This window comes from Pagrus pagrus, assembly GCF_965226575.1.
Source record: "Pagrus pagrus genome assembly, chromosome: 14".
In the NCBI taxonomy this organism is placed as follows: Eukaryota; Metazoa; Chordata; class Actinopteri; order Spariformes; family Sparidae; genus Pagrus; species Pagrus pagrus.
Window position 1 is genome coordinate 7,882,615 of NC_140198.1, and position 15,994 is coordinate 7,898,608.

The 15,994-nt window shown below is 40.3% G+C and overlaps 1 protein-coding gene across 2 annotated transcripts; it reads right to left on the reverse strand.

Annotated features, from left to right (window-relative positions):
• Positions 1–8,263: 8,263 nt before the first annotated feature.
• On the reverse strand, positions 8,264–14,527 carry slc35f2 (solute carrier family 35 member F2). Of its 2 annotated transcripts, XM_084373645.1 has the most exons (10): positions 14,412–14,527; positions 13,866–13,908; positions 13,599–13,704; positions 12,247–12,419; positions 11,900–12,027; positions 11,296–11,455; positions 10,908–11,064; positions 10,486–10,538; positions 10,233–10,387; positions 8,264–8,983 (listed from the first exon to the last, which is right to left on the reverse strand). In XM_084373645.1, the coding sequence occupies exons 2-10, from the start codon at positions 13,900–13,902 to the stop codon at positions 8,789–8,791; spliced, it is 1,164 nt and encodes a 387-aa protein (XP_084229771.1). In that variant the 5' UTR covers positions 13,903–13,908; positions 14,412–14,527; the 3' UTR covers positions 8,264–8,788. The 2 variants fall into 2 exon arrangements, with proteins under 2 accessions (XP_084229771.1, XP_084229772.1); XM_084373646.1 differs by lacking the exon at positions 13,866–13,908.
• Positions 14,528–15,994: the final 1,467 nt, after the last annotated feature.

Consider the following 15,994-nt stretch of genomic DNA (forward strand, 5'->3'; position numbering starts at 1 on the left):
AGGTGAACTGCAACAACTCACTTCAGTTTACTGGCCTGCTGAGAGGCAGTAAGACAGAAAGTAAAATCGCATGATCAGCAGAGTTGGAATTTTCCTGGCAATATATTTAAGAAAATGACCAGCTATTTATTAAATAAATAATAAATATTAAATAATGTTGGAGTTGTAACGTTCGATACATTTGGAGGGAATTATTGTGATAACTGGGGGGTGATTTAAAAAGAAATTAAAGTGAAATTAGCGGACCTGTAAAACAAAGTTACACCACCTTCTATGACTAATTCTTAATGCTCCAAACAAATTTCATTCATCATCGGCATCGACAAAAAGATTAAGAGGAATATTGTTAAGATGTGCAATTGTGCAGTTGGGAGCATGCAGGAGAATCTACACTTTATCACCTCTCAGTTCTCTTACTTAAGTTTTCTCTCACTTCTAAGCTCAGGGTAGGTTGACGGGTGTCTGTCATGAATGCGGTGATGTCAACTGGACCACTCTTGTGATCAATTCTGTTGCCTGCTTTTTCTCTGGTAAACATGTCGCCTCTGCCGTAGTACATCAGGTCAAAAAGGTCCTTATCGGTTTCTGTGCTCCCATAAAAGACTCCCACTGCGTACCAGTTGGAGTATAGGTCGAAATCATAGGGCACAGAGAACATGACAGCCATTCTCCCAGCGGTCTTTCCTGTAGATTTGTTGTTGAGATCACAGGTGAAGACACCAACAGCTCCTTCAGCAGTGCCGGCAGTCTTAGAGTACAGAGCACTTCCAGATGAAGATGGCTCAATCTCAAGCGGCAAAGGTAAGGCGCAGAACCCACTGACGATGTAATGACTAGAAAAGTAGAAAGGTATTAATACATTTTGTGTATGGAAAATATATTTCAGTGAAAGAAAGAAACAAAATTGCAGTTACCCGACATAATGGAGGGTGTAGTGAGAGCTTTTATTTTTAATCTCAATGGTGCACTGACGGTGCCCTGGAGGAAATGAACCCCCTGAACCCACAGCACCGGCATCACTCCTATCGAGGGTCTAAGGACAGAGGATGTCGTTCACTTTACAGATTGTAAAGCCCATTGAGGCAATATGATTGTGATTTTGGGCTATATAAATAATACTGATTTGATTTCATTTGATTTCACTGACCTTATTAGCTTCTGTGTTCTTATCCTTTGTGGAACGAGACAACCTGTGTAGACAGACCACAAAACAAACTCTTCATTAGTGTTGAGTGAGGTAATATGACAAAGTGTAAGTCACAGTAAATCTAAAAAGATGTGTATCATGTCTGTATGTTCAGTCATGACTTGTGTGCAAATGCAGAAACAACTATTCTTAAGTACCTTAAAGGAACAGTTCTGAGAGAAACAGTCTGAAACAGTCAACTGTCCACATGTTGAGACAAACCCTTACCTCAGCTGATGAATAATGTGTCCAGCTTTGTGCTGTCAGGATTCAAGATTCAATAAACTTTCCCATCACAGAGACGAAAACTTACCATTGCTTAGGGCAACAAGAAAAAGAAAAAGTCGCACCCATCCTCAGTTAAGAGAAGTCCAGTTTTCAGCTGCTGAGAGGCAAACGTTGGATTTCTCTCTGAGCTCTGTGTATTTAGATCTGCTGCAGCCGGACTGTACTGAGGACCTCCCACTGTTTCCGTAATGGGTTTCATATGGGCCCATCACCAGTCAGCTGACTCCACAGAACACATGTTTCAGTCGTTATGTCTCCTTCAACACAAACATGAGCACAAACACCCAGAACATAATAATCGAAAAAATACTATTTGCCACAAAACCTATTGCTGCACAGATGTGCTTTGGACTGGTCACAATAAAAGGCCACTCTAAAATGTCCATCAGAGCTGTTTCCTTTTCACTGACTGTTCTTTTCATCACTGTAAGCCGTCTCCAGTGTCATTTCCAGGAAACTGACAGTACATCCAGCCAAATTTGGTCAGGCTGTCCAGCATCTTGAAAGTGAAACTATCCACAGCACTGACAGTATCATAATCTGTTTCATTTACCGCAAATAAACTACTCATACATATTAGGTTAGAGGTAATATTTCCATTTATTTAACACAATGATATCAATTTCAAAATATATCTTTCTGCCATCAGAGTTGCAGTTTCTCATTTCTCCAGTTTGTGTGCCTACACACAAGTCAGAGTTTCTTTGGGGGACCACACATTACACAAGTTTGCTTAGTCAGCCAGTAAGTCAGAACTGCATATAATCACCAATCAAACGTGTTAAACACTCAACTTCTTCAGTGACCTTAACAGACCTCTCTAAAATGTCCATCAGAGCTGTTTTTTGTTTATTTCATTACTGGAAGTTACTTCATTTCTAGGAATTTTACGGTACATTCAGCCAAAGTTGGTCAGCTTGAAAGAGAAACTATCCTCTGTTTTTTAGGGGTTATTTTGCAAGAACAAATCTTAGGTTGATTTATTATCCTAAACCATGCTTTGTGTGTGTGTGTGTGTGTGTGTGTGTGTGTGTGTGTGTGTGTGTGTGTGTGTGTGTGTGTGCACTCCAGGGAGTATCAAACAGGTTTTTGTTAATCTGTTTTGTTTACCACAAGTAAACTCCTCATATATATTAGGTTAGGGGTAATATTTAGATAAATTTAACACAATTGTAACACCCGCCAATGTAATAATGTCCACAAACGTAATGAACCACAAACGTAATAAAAATCTGCAGAATTTAATGTAATAAACCCACAAACGTAATACATTTTCCACAAACGTAATAGCCGCTGCCTACTACAAACATAACACGCGATTTCCCACAAATGTAATAACTATTACGTTTGTGGGGAAGTGAAAATCTTTATTATAATAACTTCCCACAAATGTAATAATACAATGAATAATGGTTTCCATGGAATAATGGTCCTATACACTTACTACTGACCATGGATGCAAAATCCAGCTGCTGAAATTAGTTTAGTAACATTAGGCTGGAGGGTTTTCCCTCAAACACCTGTTAATTGACAGCGCTGAATAAAGTTTATTAACAGAGGAGACAGATTGTGGTTGACAGAGGGAGATAGCTGGCTTGAAAAAAAATTATTTCTGTGAGGAAAGTTTAGATTTTTTTAATTTCTCTCCTAGAGATATGCCAACTGATGAAACAAGTGTTAAAATAAAATAAAAGGTTAAACTCATATTTAGACAAGAGATATGGCAAAATGTAAAAAAAAATAATAATTAAAAAGCGACAGACAGCGACAGTGACCAAAAACTATTTACCTTGCGGCAACACAAACCTGCTGGGACAAAGGTGGGTTCCTACTTATAACATTTGGTGCTAATTACAATAGTGACACCGATTACATAATTCACATTATAGCACCGATAGTATGGCTTCTACACTGTCCCGCCTGTGTTTGTTTTATTTACCTGCATTAACCTTTTCGGCCACTTGGGGGCAGTGCAACAAGCTGTAAACACAACACGGACACATCACATTATAAAAGGTAATATGGTGAATGTACACCAGGCCTCCAGGTCGAGCATCAGGCTTTGAAGACAGTTTTCGCTGTGGCCAGACTGTGTAATTACATCATCATGTGATGCACTGGGGCCCAACAACACTTTTTCCCATAAGCTAACATTGTGAAAGAAGCGTCAGAATTTGAGCCATTCGGTCCAATAACGTGGAAAAAGTCTAGAAGAGCTGCACGATTTAATGATTTTATCCTCATTCAAGTTAGCCATGCGCTAAACTGGAAGTAAGCCGGCTCTGTCGGGTTAGGTTTAGGATTAGGAGCTAACCCTTATTATTAGGCTGCAGGATTACTGATTGTGTGTTTAACATTTACATTCTCACTTATTCAGCAATGAACATACAGGCTCTCTCTCTTTCCCTGTCACACTCACACAAAGTTATTACACGCAAGTATGATTGTAAATATGAACTTTTTCATGTTAGTAATGTATGTGCTAATGTATTGATGTCTCAAAGTATAAAAAGTTGGAAGGTGAGCTGCAACAACTCACTTCAGTTTACTGGCCTGCTGAGAGGAAGTAAGACAAACTAAAATCACATGATCAGCAGAGAAATGCTCAATTGTGCAGTTGGGAGCCTGCAGGAGAATCTACATTTTATCACCTCTCAGTTCTCTTACTTCAGTTGTCTCTCACTTCTAAGCTCAGGGTAGGTTGACAGGTGTCTGTCATGAATGCCTGGATGGCAACTGGACCGTTCTTGTGATCAAGTATGTTGCCCGCTTTTTGTCTGGTAAACATGTCTCCTGTGTTATTGTACATCAGGTCAAAAAGATCCTTATTGGTTTCTATGCTCCCATCAAAGACTCCCACTGCGTACCAGTTGGAGTATAGGTTGAAATCATAGGGCACAGAGAACATGACAGCCATTCTCCCAGCGGTCTTTCCTGTAGATTTCTTGTTGAGATCATAGGTGAAGACACCAACAGCTCCCCGAGCAGTGCCGGCAGTCTTGGAGAACAGACCATTTCCAGATGAAGATGGCTTAAGCTTAAGCGGCAAAGTTCTGGCGCAAGACCCACTGACCATGTGAATACTATAAAAAAGTAGAAAAGTACTAATACATTTTGTGTATGGAAAATATATTTCAGTGAAAGAAAGTAAAAAAACTGCAGTTACCCGACATAACGGAGGGTGTAGCGAGAGCTTTTATTTTTAATCTCAATGGAGCACTGACGGTGCCCTGGAGACTGTGCAGACGGATGCTCTGCGTCTGTGTCTTTTGTGCAACTAGGAAAGCTGTGTAGACAAACAGAGCACAAAACAAACCCTTCATTAGTGTTGAGTGAGAAAATGTGAAAATATATGTGTAAGTCACAGTAAATCTAAAAAGATGTGTATCATGTCTGTATGTTCAGTCATGACTCCAAGAACGAGTGCAGATGCTGATGCAACTATTCTAAAGTACCTTAAACGAACAGTTCTGAGAGAAACAGCCTGAAACAGTCAACTGTCCACATGTTGAGACAAACCCTTACCTCAGCTGATGAATAATGTGTCCAGCTCTGTGCTGTCAGGATTCAAGATTCAATAAACTTATTTTTATTTCCCATCACATAGAGACAAAAACTTACCATTGCTTAGGGCAACAATAAACAGAGATATTCGCACCCATTCTCAATGAAGAGAAGTCCAGTTCTTCAGCTGCTGAGAGGCAAATGTGGGATTTCTCTCCGAGCTCTGTATTTATACCTGCTGCAGCTGGACTGTACTGAGGACCTCCCACTGTTTCCTTACTGGGTTTCATAGTGGCTCATCACCTGTCAGCTGACTCTACAGAACAAATCAATTGACTGTCCAGCAGCTTGAAAGTGAAGCTATCAAACGCACTGACAGCATCAGCTGCTGTGTTCAGACGGGTTCCAACATTTTATTATAATGGACCATTTATTGAGGGGTTATTTTGCAAAAACAGATCTTAGGTTGATTTATTATCCTAAACCATGTGTTCTAGATACTGAACCCCAAATTGTTCCTGATGAGCAGTTAGCACCTTGCATGGCCTCTGCCGTCACAGTATGAATGGGTGAATGTGACAAGTGTTGTCAAGCACTTTGAGCGGACAGTAGACTGGAAAAGTGCTATAAAGATGCAATCCATTTTACTTTTGAACCTTGATTCTATTGTGCTGCTGGCTTTTCTTGGGAGTGGGAAGAGTGGGGAGTAACAGCATGTTGTGTCATTTTACCAGTAATGTAATGTAATTTCCAAGAAATTGTCAGGCTGTCCAGCAGCTTGAAAGTGAAGTGAAACTACCGAATCCACAGGATTGACAGCATCAGCTGCTTTTGTCAGATGGTATAAGATCATGTGCAACAAGACCACAGTCGTCACTTACACTGGGGACTTTAGGGACTTCTCCATACCCTTGTTTTATCTTAAGATGTCTATGAGCGGTTCGTTCAACCAAAGAGACATTTCCTCTCTTAACTTATGACTGAAAGATATCGGATTCAATTCCAATTCTCTTAAATGGTTTCATTATTATCTGTCTCACCGACAGCAGTGTGTAACCCTCAAACTATCAATCTGCTTTTTACCATTAACAAAGTGGGTTCCACAAGGCTCAATACTGGGTCCTGTCCTGTTCACCATTTATATCAATAACATTACATCCTACATAACAGATTGTAACGCCCATCTCTATGCAGATGACACAGTTCTGCACTGCACTTCCAATACCTAACGCTCAGCCATTAAGATCCTCCAGCAAGCCTTTAACACATTACAACGGTCACTTCTCAACCTGAAATTAGTCCTCAACGCAGAAAAGACCAAATACATGGTATTTTCAAGAGCAAGAAACTTGGTTTGCATATCACCACGCTATCAGGACACAATACTGACAGAGTTACAGAGTACAAATATCTAGGCATCTGGTTGGATCAAAAACTCATAGTTACATTTCACACTGATACACTGATGGGTAAATTAAAACAAACATTAGGATACCTATACCGGAACAGAACCAATTTCCCCTTGCCCTGCAGGAAACAGCTCATCCAATCAGTCTTTTTATCAGTTCTAGATTATGGTGACATCATCTGTAGACATGGATGGGCACCTTTATCCACGAGACGAGACATGCACTGGTTCACTTTCATCTATAAAGTCTTGAAAGGCAACACGCCATCATACATCAGCACTTTATTAAATTGGTCTCATAGTAACTTTTCCGACACGTTCAAGTGATTACTTAATGCTCAACATTCCCCGGATCAACACTGAATTTGGTAAAACTGCTTTCAGTTACTCTGCTGCATCGTCCTGGAATACTTTACAACAGACACTCAAACTCAACACAATTGTTTCCATGGACCAATTTTAAAACGATTTCCAGCTACTCTGCTTTTGAATGTAACTGTCTTTAACAATGTTTGTTTTTGTTGTTTGTCTCTTTGTTCCTCTGTGCTCTCGACATAATTGAAAATGAGGGCTTGCCCTCAATGATCCCCTCGAGATTTAAATAAAGGTTACATTTTTTTTTTTTTAAACTTGTTTAAATATATACCACCTGCCTAATATTGTGTTGGTCCCCCTTTTGCTGCCAAAACAGCCCTGACCCATCGAGGCATGGACTCCACTAGACCCCTGAAGGTGTGCTGTGGTATCTGGCACCAAGATGTTAGCAGCAGATCCTTTAAGTCCTGTAAGTTGCGAGGTGGGGCCTCCATGGATCGGACTTGCTTGTCCAGCACATCCCACAGATGCTCGATTGGATTGAGATCTGGGGAATTTGGAGGCCAAGTCAACACCTCAAACTGGTTGTGCTCCTCAAACCATTCCTGAACCATTTTTGCTTTGCGCATTATCCTGCTGAAAGAGGCCACAGCCATCAGGAAATACCGTTTCCATGAAAGGGTGTACATGGTCTGCAACAATGCTTAGGTAGGTGTTACGTGTCAAACATCCACATGGATGGCAGGACCCAAGGTTTCCCAGCAGAACATTGCCCAAAGCATCACACTGCCTCCGCCGGCTTGCCTTCTTCCCATAGTGCATCCTGGTGCCATGTGTTCCCCAGGTAAGCAACGCACACGCACCCGGCCATCCACGTGATGTAAAAGAAAACGTGATTCATTAGACCAGGACACCTTCTTCCATTGCTCCGTGGTCCAGTTCTGATGCTCACGTGTCCATTGTTGCTGCTTTCAGCAGTGGACAGGGGTCAGCATGGGCACCCTGACTGGTCTGCAGCTATGCAGCCTCATTCGCAACAAACTGCGATGCACTGTGTATTCTGACACTTTTCTATCAGAACCAGCATTAACTTCTTCAGCAACTTGAGCAACAGTAGCTCGTCTGTTGGATCGGACCACACGGGCCCAGTCTTCGCTCCCCACGTGCATCAATGAGCCTTGGCCACCCATGACCCTGTCACTAGTTCACCACTGTTCCTTCCTTGGACCACTTTTGATAGACACTGACCACTGCAGACTCGATCTCACATTTTAAACTAATCGGATATGAACATTTACCCTGGTTAAAATAGTGCATACTGTAGTTCCTGTAATAGATATCATGTTCAAAAGTACAATCTGTAAGAATTTGCCACGTCAGGTGACTGATAGCTGATGCTAGCTGTTGTTAGCTAGTTAGTCAAGCTATTAACGATCCTATTATTCTTACATATTGCACCTTTAATGCAACACCGAGACAGGGTGTCTTGTACTTATTATTTATGTAAAAGAACAAAACAAATTCAAAGTGTAAAGTTGGTGAGAAATGACGTAGAACCGAGGCAATATAAAATTAATTTAATAGTAAAAAAGTAAAACTGCTTCATGTTAACATGATTGACATTTGGCAATACAAGGCGAAGAAAGCCGTGTGATTTACAGAATATCTGGCTAATTACCAAATAAAAAACTGTGACAGCACCATCGGCAACAACTGAAAAAGGAGACTTTGTGATTGGCCTGTGTTCAAATCCAAAACAATGACATGATACAGTGGTCAAAACAAGGATTGCTGATGTAGTTTTGTAACGGACTGACAAGTAACTGACCAGTTTTCTTACAAAATAAATAGCTCTAATGGTGCATTTTTTGTGCTTAACGCAACATGACAAGTGCAGTAACAGATATTTGATGACGTAACATAAATAGGAATGATCAAACTGTTAATCGCCACAACAAGATGTCATACAAGTGCATTTTTAAATACTAAAACAATAAAAACTTTCTAAGTACAAGAAAATGTGTACTTGTGTAACAATAAATCCTCTCTGACAACAGAGACGCTCTCCCCTCTTCAGTCAGTGTCAGTCACAGTGAGACGACGGCTGTCTCTCTGTCTGCTGACAGCAAGTGGTCTGAGGAGCTCTCAGCGGTGCGCTCAGCAGACGCTTCAGCGGGGTCGTCCTCACCGGACTCCGGTAAAGCAGAGTATGTTGGAACGGCGTTGAACATGACGAAACCCAACGTGATGACGACAAACGAGATGATGTACAGGGTGGAAAACTGGGGAGGAGACACGAGAAAGAGATGATGGGAACATTTTCAGGAAGAGAAATTATGTCCAAAGTTTTCTAACAATGGATTTTGACAGTGTTCTGTTTTGGATGGACTGCTTTTCATTCCTTTGGGACTTTTCTGGATTAAAGTCGTGGTTAAAATTAGAGCTGCAACAGTCAGTTGATTGAAAAAAAATAATTACCAACTATTTTGATAATTAACAATTTCAGTCATTATGCAAACTAAAATGTCAAACATTTGCTGGTTCCAGCTTCTTAAATGGGAGTTGCTGCTTTTCTTTGTCATTTATGACAGTGAATGAAGAGTCTTTTGGTTTTGGACTGTTGGTTGAACAAAATAAGCATTCTGAAGACGTCATTCTGGGCTCTGGGAAATTGTGATGAGCATTTTTCTTTTGAGATTTTTAGACAACACAGTAATAATAAAATAAAATAATCATGCCAAAATCTTTACCCTACGGCAAAAGAAAGAAAAAATAATCACAAAAGAAAACATAACGTTTCACTAATATGAAACACAGGCGAAGTAAACAGAGCAGGCATGTAGTTAGGGTGGGCCGACTAAGCATCTCTCTGGCGGGGTTAGTTTAGCTGGCTCTCCCCCCTCTTCCAGGGGAGCTCACACTGCTTGTGGTTCGCTGCACTTAATCCAATCCTGCGCTTCATTTTCTGACATGTTTATCATGAACGCATGGCCTTTCAGTAGCTATTAAACTGCAACCTGATTAAGCTTATTTACAAACTTTATTACTGAATACACTAACGTAACCACTGCTAATGGCATGTACACTCTCCTATCACAACAAACCCACTAGACTTAAGACTAGAAAAATGCTCAGTGTTTTTCCCAAAGCCCAAGATGGCGTCCTCAAATGTCTCGTTTTGTTTACAACCCAAAGATAATCAGTTTAATGTCACAGAGGAGGAAACACAGCAGAACATATTCACATTTAAGAAGCTGGAACTTTTTTTCTTTCCCTTAAAATGACTCTCACATGTTTTAAATAATTTAATAATTGACGACTAATCTTATTGGATTTTCTTCTTCAGCACCTTCATCAACCATCAATTATATCACTTCCTGTTGCTGAAAATGAAAAGAAAATCAAGAACATGTTTGTTTTTTTGAAACTTCTCCAGGAATAATTTAAGAATGCACTTCCTCAGTAACGCACATTACGTAACATTTACAGTTTCCATGGCAACAAAAGGATTAAACACCATGATGCGCTCACCATGTATTTGAAGAGGAAGATGCCACAGAAGAGGCTGAAGAGGTCGGCGGTGAGCAGAGAGAGGTTGACCGCAGTGGCGCTGGTCATCTTCACCACCACAGGCATGAAGCTGTACAGCGCAAACATACACAGGACGTAGACTGCAAACAGCATGGCTGCACGAGGAATGGAAGAAATTTCAATCAAACACCATCAGCAGTAATTATTCTGTGCCACTGCCGCCATCAAATACCCAGAAAGAACTTTAACTTACAAATGTGAAAGTCCCACTTTATCGCTGCTACTGCATGAGTCTCCAGAACAGCTCTGCAATACCAGTCAGAACAGTTAGCATTTTCAGGAAAGCGCTTTGTTTTACACTAGATTTAAAGTAAACAGAACAAATATTTAACCCAAACAGAGGTACTGCTGCATGAAGTTCTGTGTGTATTTCGTAATATAGTGGTGTATTTGGGGGGAGATTGTCTTCCTTTCTATACCCTAAAGATGAGCTATGAGGTACCAAAATCTGGCACGGAGTGATTTACTGTAATTCAGTACTCAGTTGTACCTATGTAATTTGTTCAGTGCCCTTAAAAGTACTAAGTTTGGTACCCAACCCTTCTTGTAACTCTATCTAAAGATCTCAAGTTAAATGTTTGACTGCAGTGGTGTATTTGCTTGCTAAAAACTCACAGCTGTATGCCGCTGATGACGGTCCCGAAGAGGCCCATCATGCCCAGGAAGTCGACTCGGCTCAAGTTCTTCACTGTGTACTCTTGGCACACGTTGGATACAGCATAGAGGACGGCGCTGAGCAGGACCAGCCCGTCTCCCAGCACCACATCACTGGCTGCACAGAAAGAGACAGAGCGGCAGTTAGACACAGACACTTTAGGAGATAATGTTGATAGTATTTTAGAGCATAATTGCTTTACAGTCATTTTCGGCTGTGAAGTTGACACAGTAACAAATCTTTTAATATTTTCATCAATCAGAAACTGCTCAACGAATCAGTGCTATAAACTGTGTTAAGTTTTACAACTGTACAGATACAGTATAAATGATTAAAGAGTGTCCTTACTGGATCCCTGGTCTCTTCCAGCCAGAATGTCAGCTCCCACCATGGCACCCACCCCCAACAAACACACCATCACAGCTATGAAGTGGACCAGCTTGTAGCGAGTCTTCAGGATGAACCAGGAAAGAACCATCAGCACGGGGATCACAAAGCAGTCCAGCAGCTGAAACACGCAGCAACAACACAATGATACGCTGGCATTACGTCTGCTTACCAACTGTTAATAACATCCATTCGTGTATTGTATATATTGACTTATGGCCTCTAATTCAAACATCCTGCTCAGATCCTGAAACAGCAAACACATTAATCTGCAAACATTTTACTTTTATTTTCACTTTCAAAAATGCAGATCATGTTCTGGTTCTGGGTTTTCCAATGTGTGGATTTGCTGCTTTTCTTTGTCTGCTATGATAATAAAGTAAATACCTTTGAGTTTCAGAGTGTTGGTTGAACATAACAAATCAGTATGACAAATATGTAGTTGCTGCGTTTTGGCTCTGTGGGGCAGAGTTGAGTACTTTATGTTTGGTTTGGCATGTTTTAGTGATTATATCTTGATAAAGAGGTTTTTACTTTTGTTAAGATAATGCTATTTTTCTCTTACCTGTATACTTGTCAGGGTGGTAAACTGGTAGGCCTTTACAACTGCATAGTTTGCCTCCACATCTGCCACACCCATCACCAAATATTTCCACCACTTGGTTTTTAAAATCTGAAGGATGTTCCTGTCACCTGAGGAAACCAAAAAGGTTTATGTCAGAGTAGAAAAAAATCACAACATCTCTGAGACATTCTTTGTGTGATTTTATGACAAATTGCCATGAAATTTAAACCTGCTATAATCAAATTTACTAATGTACTAAGAATCTGATTGTTAAAATTTGAATGAAACCTTTATTTATCTCCAGGTTTTGATTCATTGACAACATATATAAGTCCAGTTTTCCTGACCTTTGCGGGTGCTGAGGATGGTCGTGTAGACGAGCAGCAGCAGGGCGTAGTTCAGGAAGCTCTGCAGCATGGGCGTCTCCACCCCAGCGTCGGCCAGGTACTGACAGCTCACTGCTGTCCCACAGATCAGCAGGGACAACACCTGCCCCATGACGATGGTCTTCAGCAGACGCCTGGAGAGTTGGCAAGAGCATCATGTGTCAATGACATGCAATTCAACACAACAGCGCCCCCTGGAGGTGCTGAGCCTGATTTACAAGTCAATCTACATTTCAGTGTTCATGAGCTCTCTATGATGGCTCAGTTGTCTTCACACAATCAGTAGACCCAGGCTGTTTGGGAGTATGTTGCCTTTACCCTATGAAAACGGACCTCCCACGGGTGGCCTTCAACTGGCCGCAGGAGATCGTTGTTTACATGATCCTGTTTAAATCAATCTGAAACTAAAGCCATATACTGAGAGCATTAATTCTCTTTGTAGCAGAAAGCCAAGAGTCTGTCCTGCCTTGTCACATTGTATAAATGTGATGACTTTATTATTTTAGTTATGTGCAGTGCAAAACGCGGTGGCGCCAGTGAGTGGCAGAAAAGGAGCAGGTTGAAAGATGTCAGAGATGAAGAGAAATAATAATTCTGAGCATACTGTATTTTGCAGTTCTGATTATAGTGTATTTGTGAGCATATTGAGCATTTGAGGATACATACAGTAACATCACAATAAGCAAAAATACCAAGGTAGTCACTGGGGAAATATTTCTGTAGCAGAGAACTATCAAAAACGCCTTTGTACTGATAAAAATGAGCATTTCCAAAAACTAACATGTACATAGTTGTAGTTGTGGATTGTAAATAAGTATTTTGTTCACGTATCTGCATTTAGAAACTTTTTGGTCGACATGATTTGTGTTTTTATTTCATAAAATATGCTGAAAAATGTCTGATTTTTATATTCTCTTTAATTCATGACATCATTTCATTACTTTTTATTATTTATCCATGCCTTATTTACCTACATAACCTTTTAGCCAAGGCTGTAAAGATTTTAGGGATGTGAAGCATTTGACGATACTCTTTAATTAACATAACTGCAACTTAATAAATACATGGTGGGTCTCTGGACCCTGTGCTGTCAGTCTTTCTCAGCATCTTGACTTGCCAGATTGGGAAAAATCACAAGTGTTGATAACTATGGCTATTTTATATTCAACAATACCAGCTCACTGACACTAAGGCAGCTGAATTGTGATTAATTTCATTATTCACACCTGTGTTTCTCCTACTGTAACCTATCAAAATGTCTTCTGTAAAATTGTTGACCTGTCTTCTTCTAAAACAGCCGGATCAGTGCTCACCATGTGAAGACGTCCCTCAGGTTGTAACTGTACAAACCACAGGCAACCCTCCATTTCCCACACAGTCTCTCCTCCTCATGTCCTTCCATGTCTTTGACAGCTAAACCTAGAGAGAAAGAAAAAAAAACTACAGATGAAAACCCTGGGAAGAAATTAAAGACTTAGTGTCTTTCACGCTTACTGTCTTCATCAGACTACCCAGGCAGAACATGGCATTAAATCTGCACAGGAATGTGATGCGTCTCAAGAGACTCACAGGATTCTCACCAGAATTATGGTCCCCAGGTTCCACCTGATTTGCCATTCAGTTCTGTCTTCACAAAATATCAGTCAAAAATTGAAAAGAAAAGGCTTGTTTTTAGGCTCTGAAGTATACGTAGTGATACGAAGGGAGACCTCAAGCAAACTTCATCAGTCATGTGGTAATTCGGCATAAGTTACAGCACTGTGCTTTCTATTATCTCACTTACAGAACGAGTTTACATTAGAGGCGTGACGCTTCAGGATGACCAGTTGAGCACGTTTTGGGAATGTTCAACTATGATAAACCCTCACTAAGGACATCTAATATATCCCGAATTTGCAAGTAGAGTATAATAATTGACATTATGGTGTAAAGTATGTGTAGACATGTATTAACGACTGGTACGACTCACAGCAAAATCGAAGTGTCACTTTTCAAATGCAGTTTGGTGTACGCGCGGTTGACAGCGCCATTCACCGGGGCTTCCTTAAACTACAATAGCTAAATACAAGCGTAACGTCACTACAAGCACTATACTAATGAATTAGAAATAAAAGCTGTGTACATACGTGTTCTTCGTCAGTCATGGCAGGAGTGGGGAAACTCTCCAACTGCGATGAACCTGCCTGTCAGAGCCGCACCACATTACCGCACACACGCGGGGCAACTTCCCACCCTGAGTGAATCAATCTAGCATCGTGTTGTCTACTAGGACCGCCCACTGTGCTCTGATTGGTCAGATTAAAGCTAAGCGACGTCCGCACCGTGCAGTCAAACTTGCTCTGGTGCTGATGAGAATCAAGACAGATTTTACTCCCCAACAGAGGAAGAAAGTAAATGTTTGAGTTCCTGTACATGATGGGATGTGATGGGTAGTTTAATTTACAGCAACACAACAGTTTCTAATGCTTTGTCTGTAAAAGTCATTTTTTATGGTATTGTAGTGAAGTCAAAAGGTACAAAATCTTCCCTGTGAAAGGGAAGTGGAATGGTTCCTTCTCTCATAATGTCCTCTTGCTTTCATTGTTGTCGTATATTTTGCTGCTAACACTTTAACTTAACAGTGAGATTTTGAAGGCAGGACTTTCTTTTATTCGAACATTTTAACCCTTATGCAACTGATAAAAGTTTTTTTTAAATGTTACTCAGACCACATTTACATGTTACATGTCAAAAACTGCCATAAAAATACAATATATTAATATTATTTTCAACTTTCACTTTGTTACATTGTTCTACCAACATCAGTCCTGGGGCCAAAAATACAGGTACTTTGCCCTATCTAAAAAATTACAAAATCTCATCCAGGATCACAGAATGAAAGCCTGATAACATGGGATGCATGATTTTATGCTGTAATGGCAGTTTTAACACACAGTCTAACACACACTGTGTGTTATGGACATACTTTATGAGCTGAGGCTGAAATTAAAAAAATAACAGACACCTTTGTCAAAATGTTCGCAATATGAATTAATACAGTCAAAATGATCCAAAAATGAAAGTTTAAAAAACACAATATGTATCAACAGTTGCATGAGGGTTAAAATTGTGATATTGATACTGCCAGGCTACTTCAGGGTCCAAGTACTTCTTCACCATCAACCTATTAAAGCTTATAAAGAATTTGACACTGTGTGTGAATGTGTGACATTGTAACGTAGTGTGATGCCAAGAAGCCAAAGGACTGAAGACAGGACGACTGAAGAGGCATTTCAGGAGCAGTGTTTTCTGTGGGAGAGAAGAACTTCTGTTGGTGCAGACTTTGGCCTCTTTAATTTTTAAGATCTTTTACATGCACAAGAACCTATTTAAAAACTGAAGAAAAGGAAAAACAAATAAGCATAAAAGGTCTCCTTTAATATCTCCAAACTTTCCCATATTCTAACCTTTAAAAATGTTTGTTATCTGCCATGAAGCCTCCTCTGTTTTCAAAACTGCCTTTATTGTCTTTAAATGAAGGTTAAAATCATTGTTGCTTGTGTGAGAAAACATTCGACCGAGATGTTCAGACAGAGAAAGAATGATAACAAACATCATACTGACTGTTAGACACAGTAGTGTCCTTGAAGCTGCACATGTTATCTTCTCTCCTGCAGTTTCACTCCCCGTTTACTCTCTCTAGCCTGTTCACCACAACCTTGACTTATTT

Excerpts from the sequence above, each read along its gene's own strand:
- slc35f2 (XM_084373645.1), bottom strand. The coding sequence starts at position 13,902 with ATGGCAAATCAGGTGGAACCTGGGGACCATAATTCTG. Across the intron at positions 11,065-11,295 it reads TGGAAGAGACCAGGGATCCA|CCAGTGATGTGGTGCTGGGA; the intron begins GTAAGGACACTC and ends CTTTCTGTGCAG. Across the intron at positions 8,984-10,232 it reads TCTTCCTCTTCAAATACATG|TTTTCCACCCTGTACATCAT; the intron begins GTGAGCGCATCA and ends TCTCCTCCCCAG.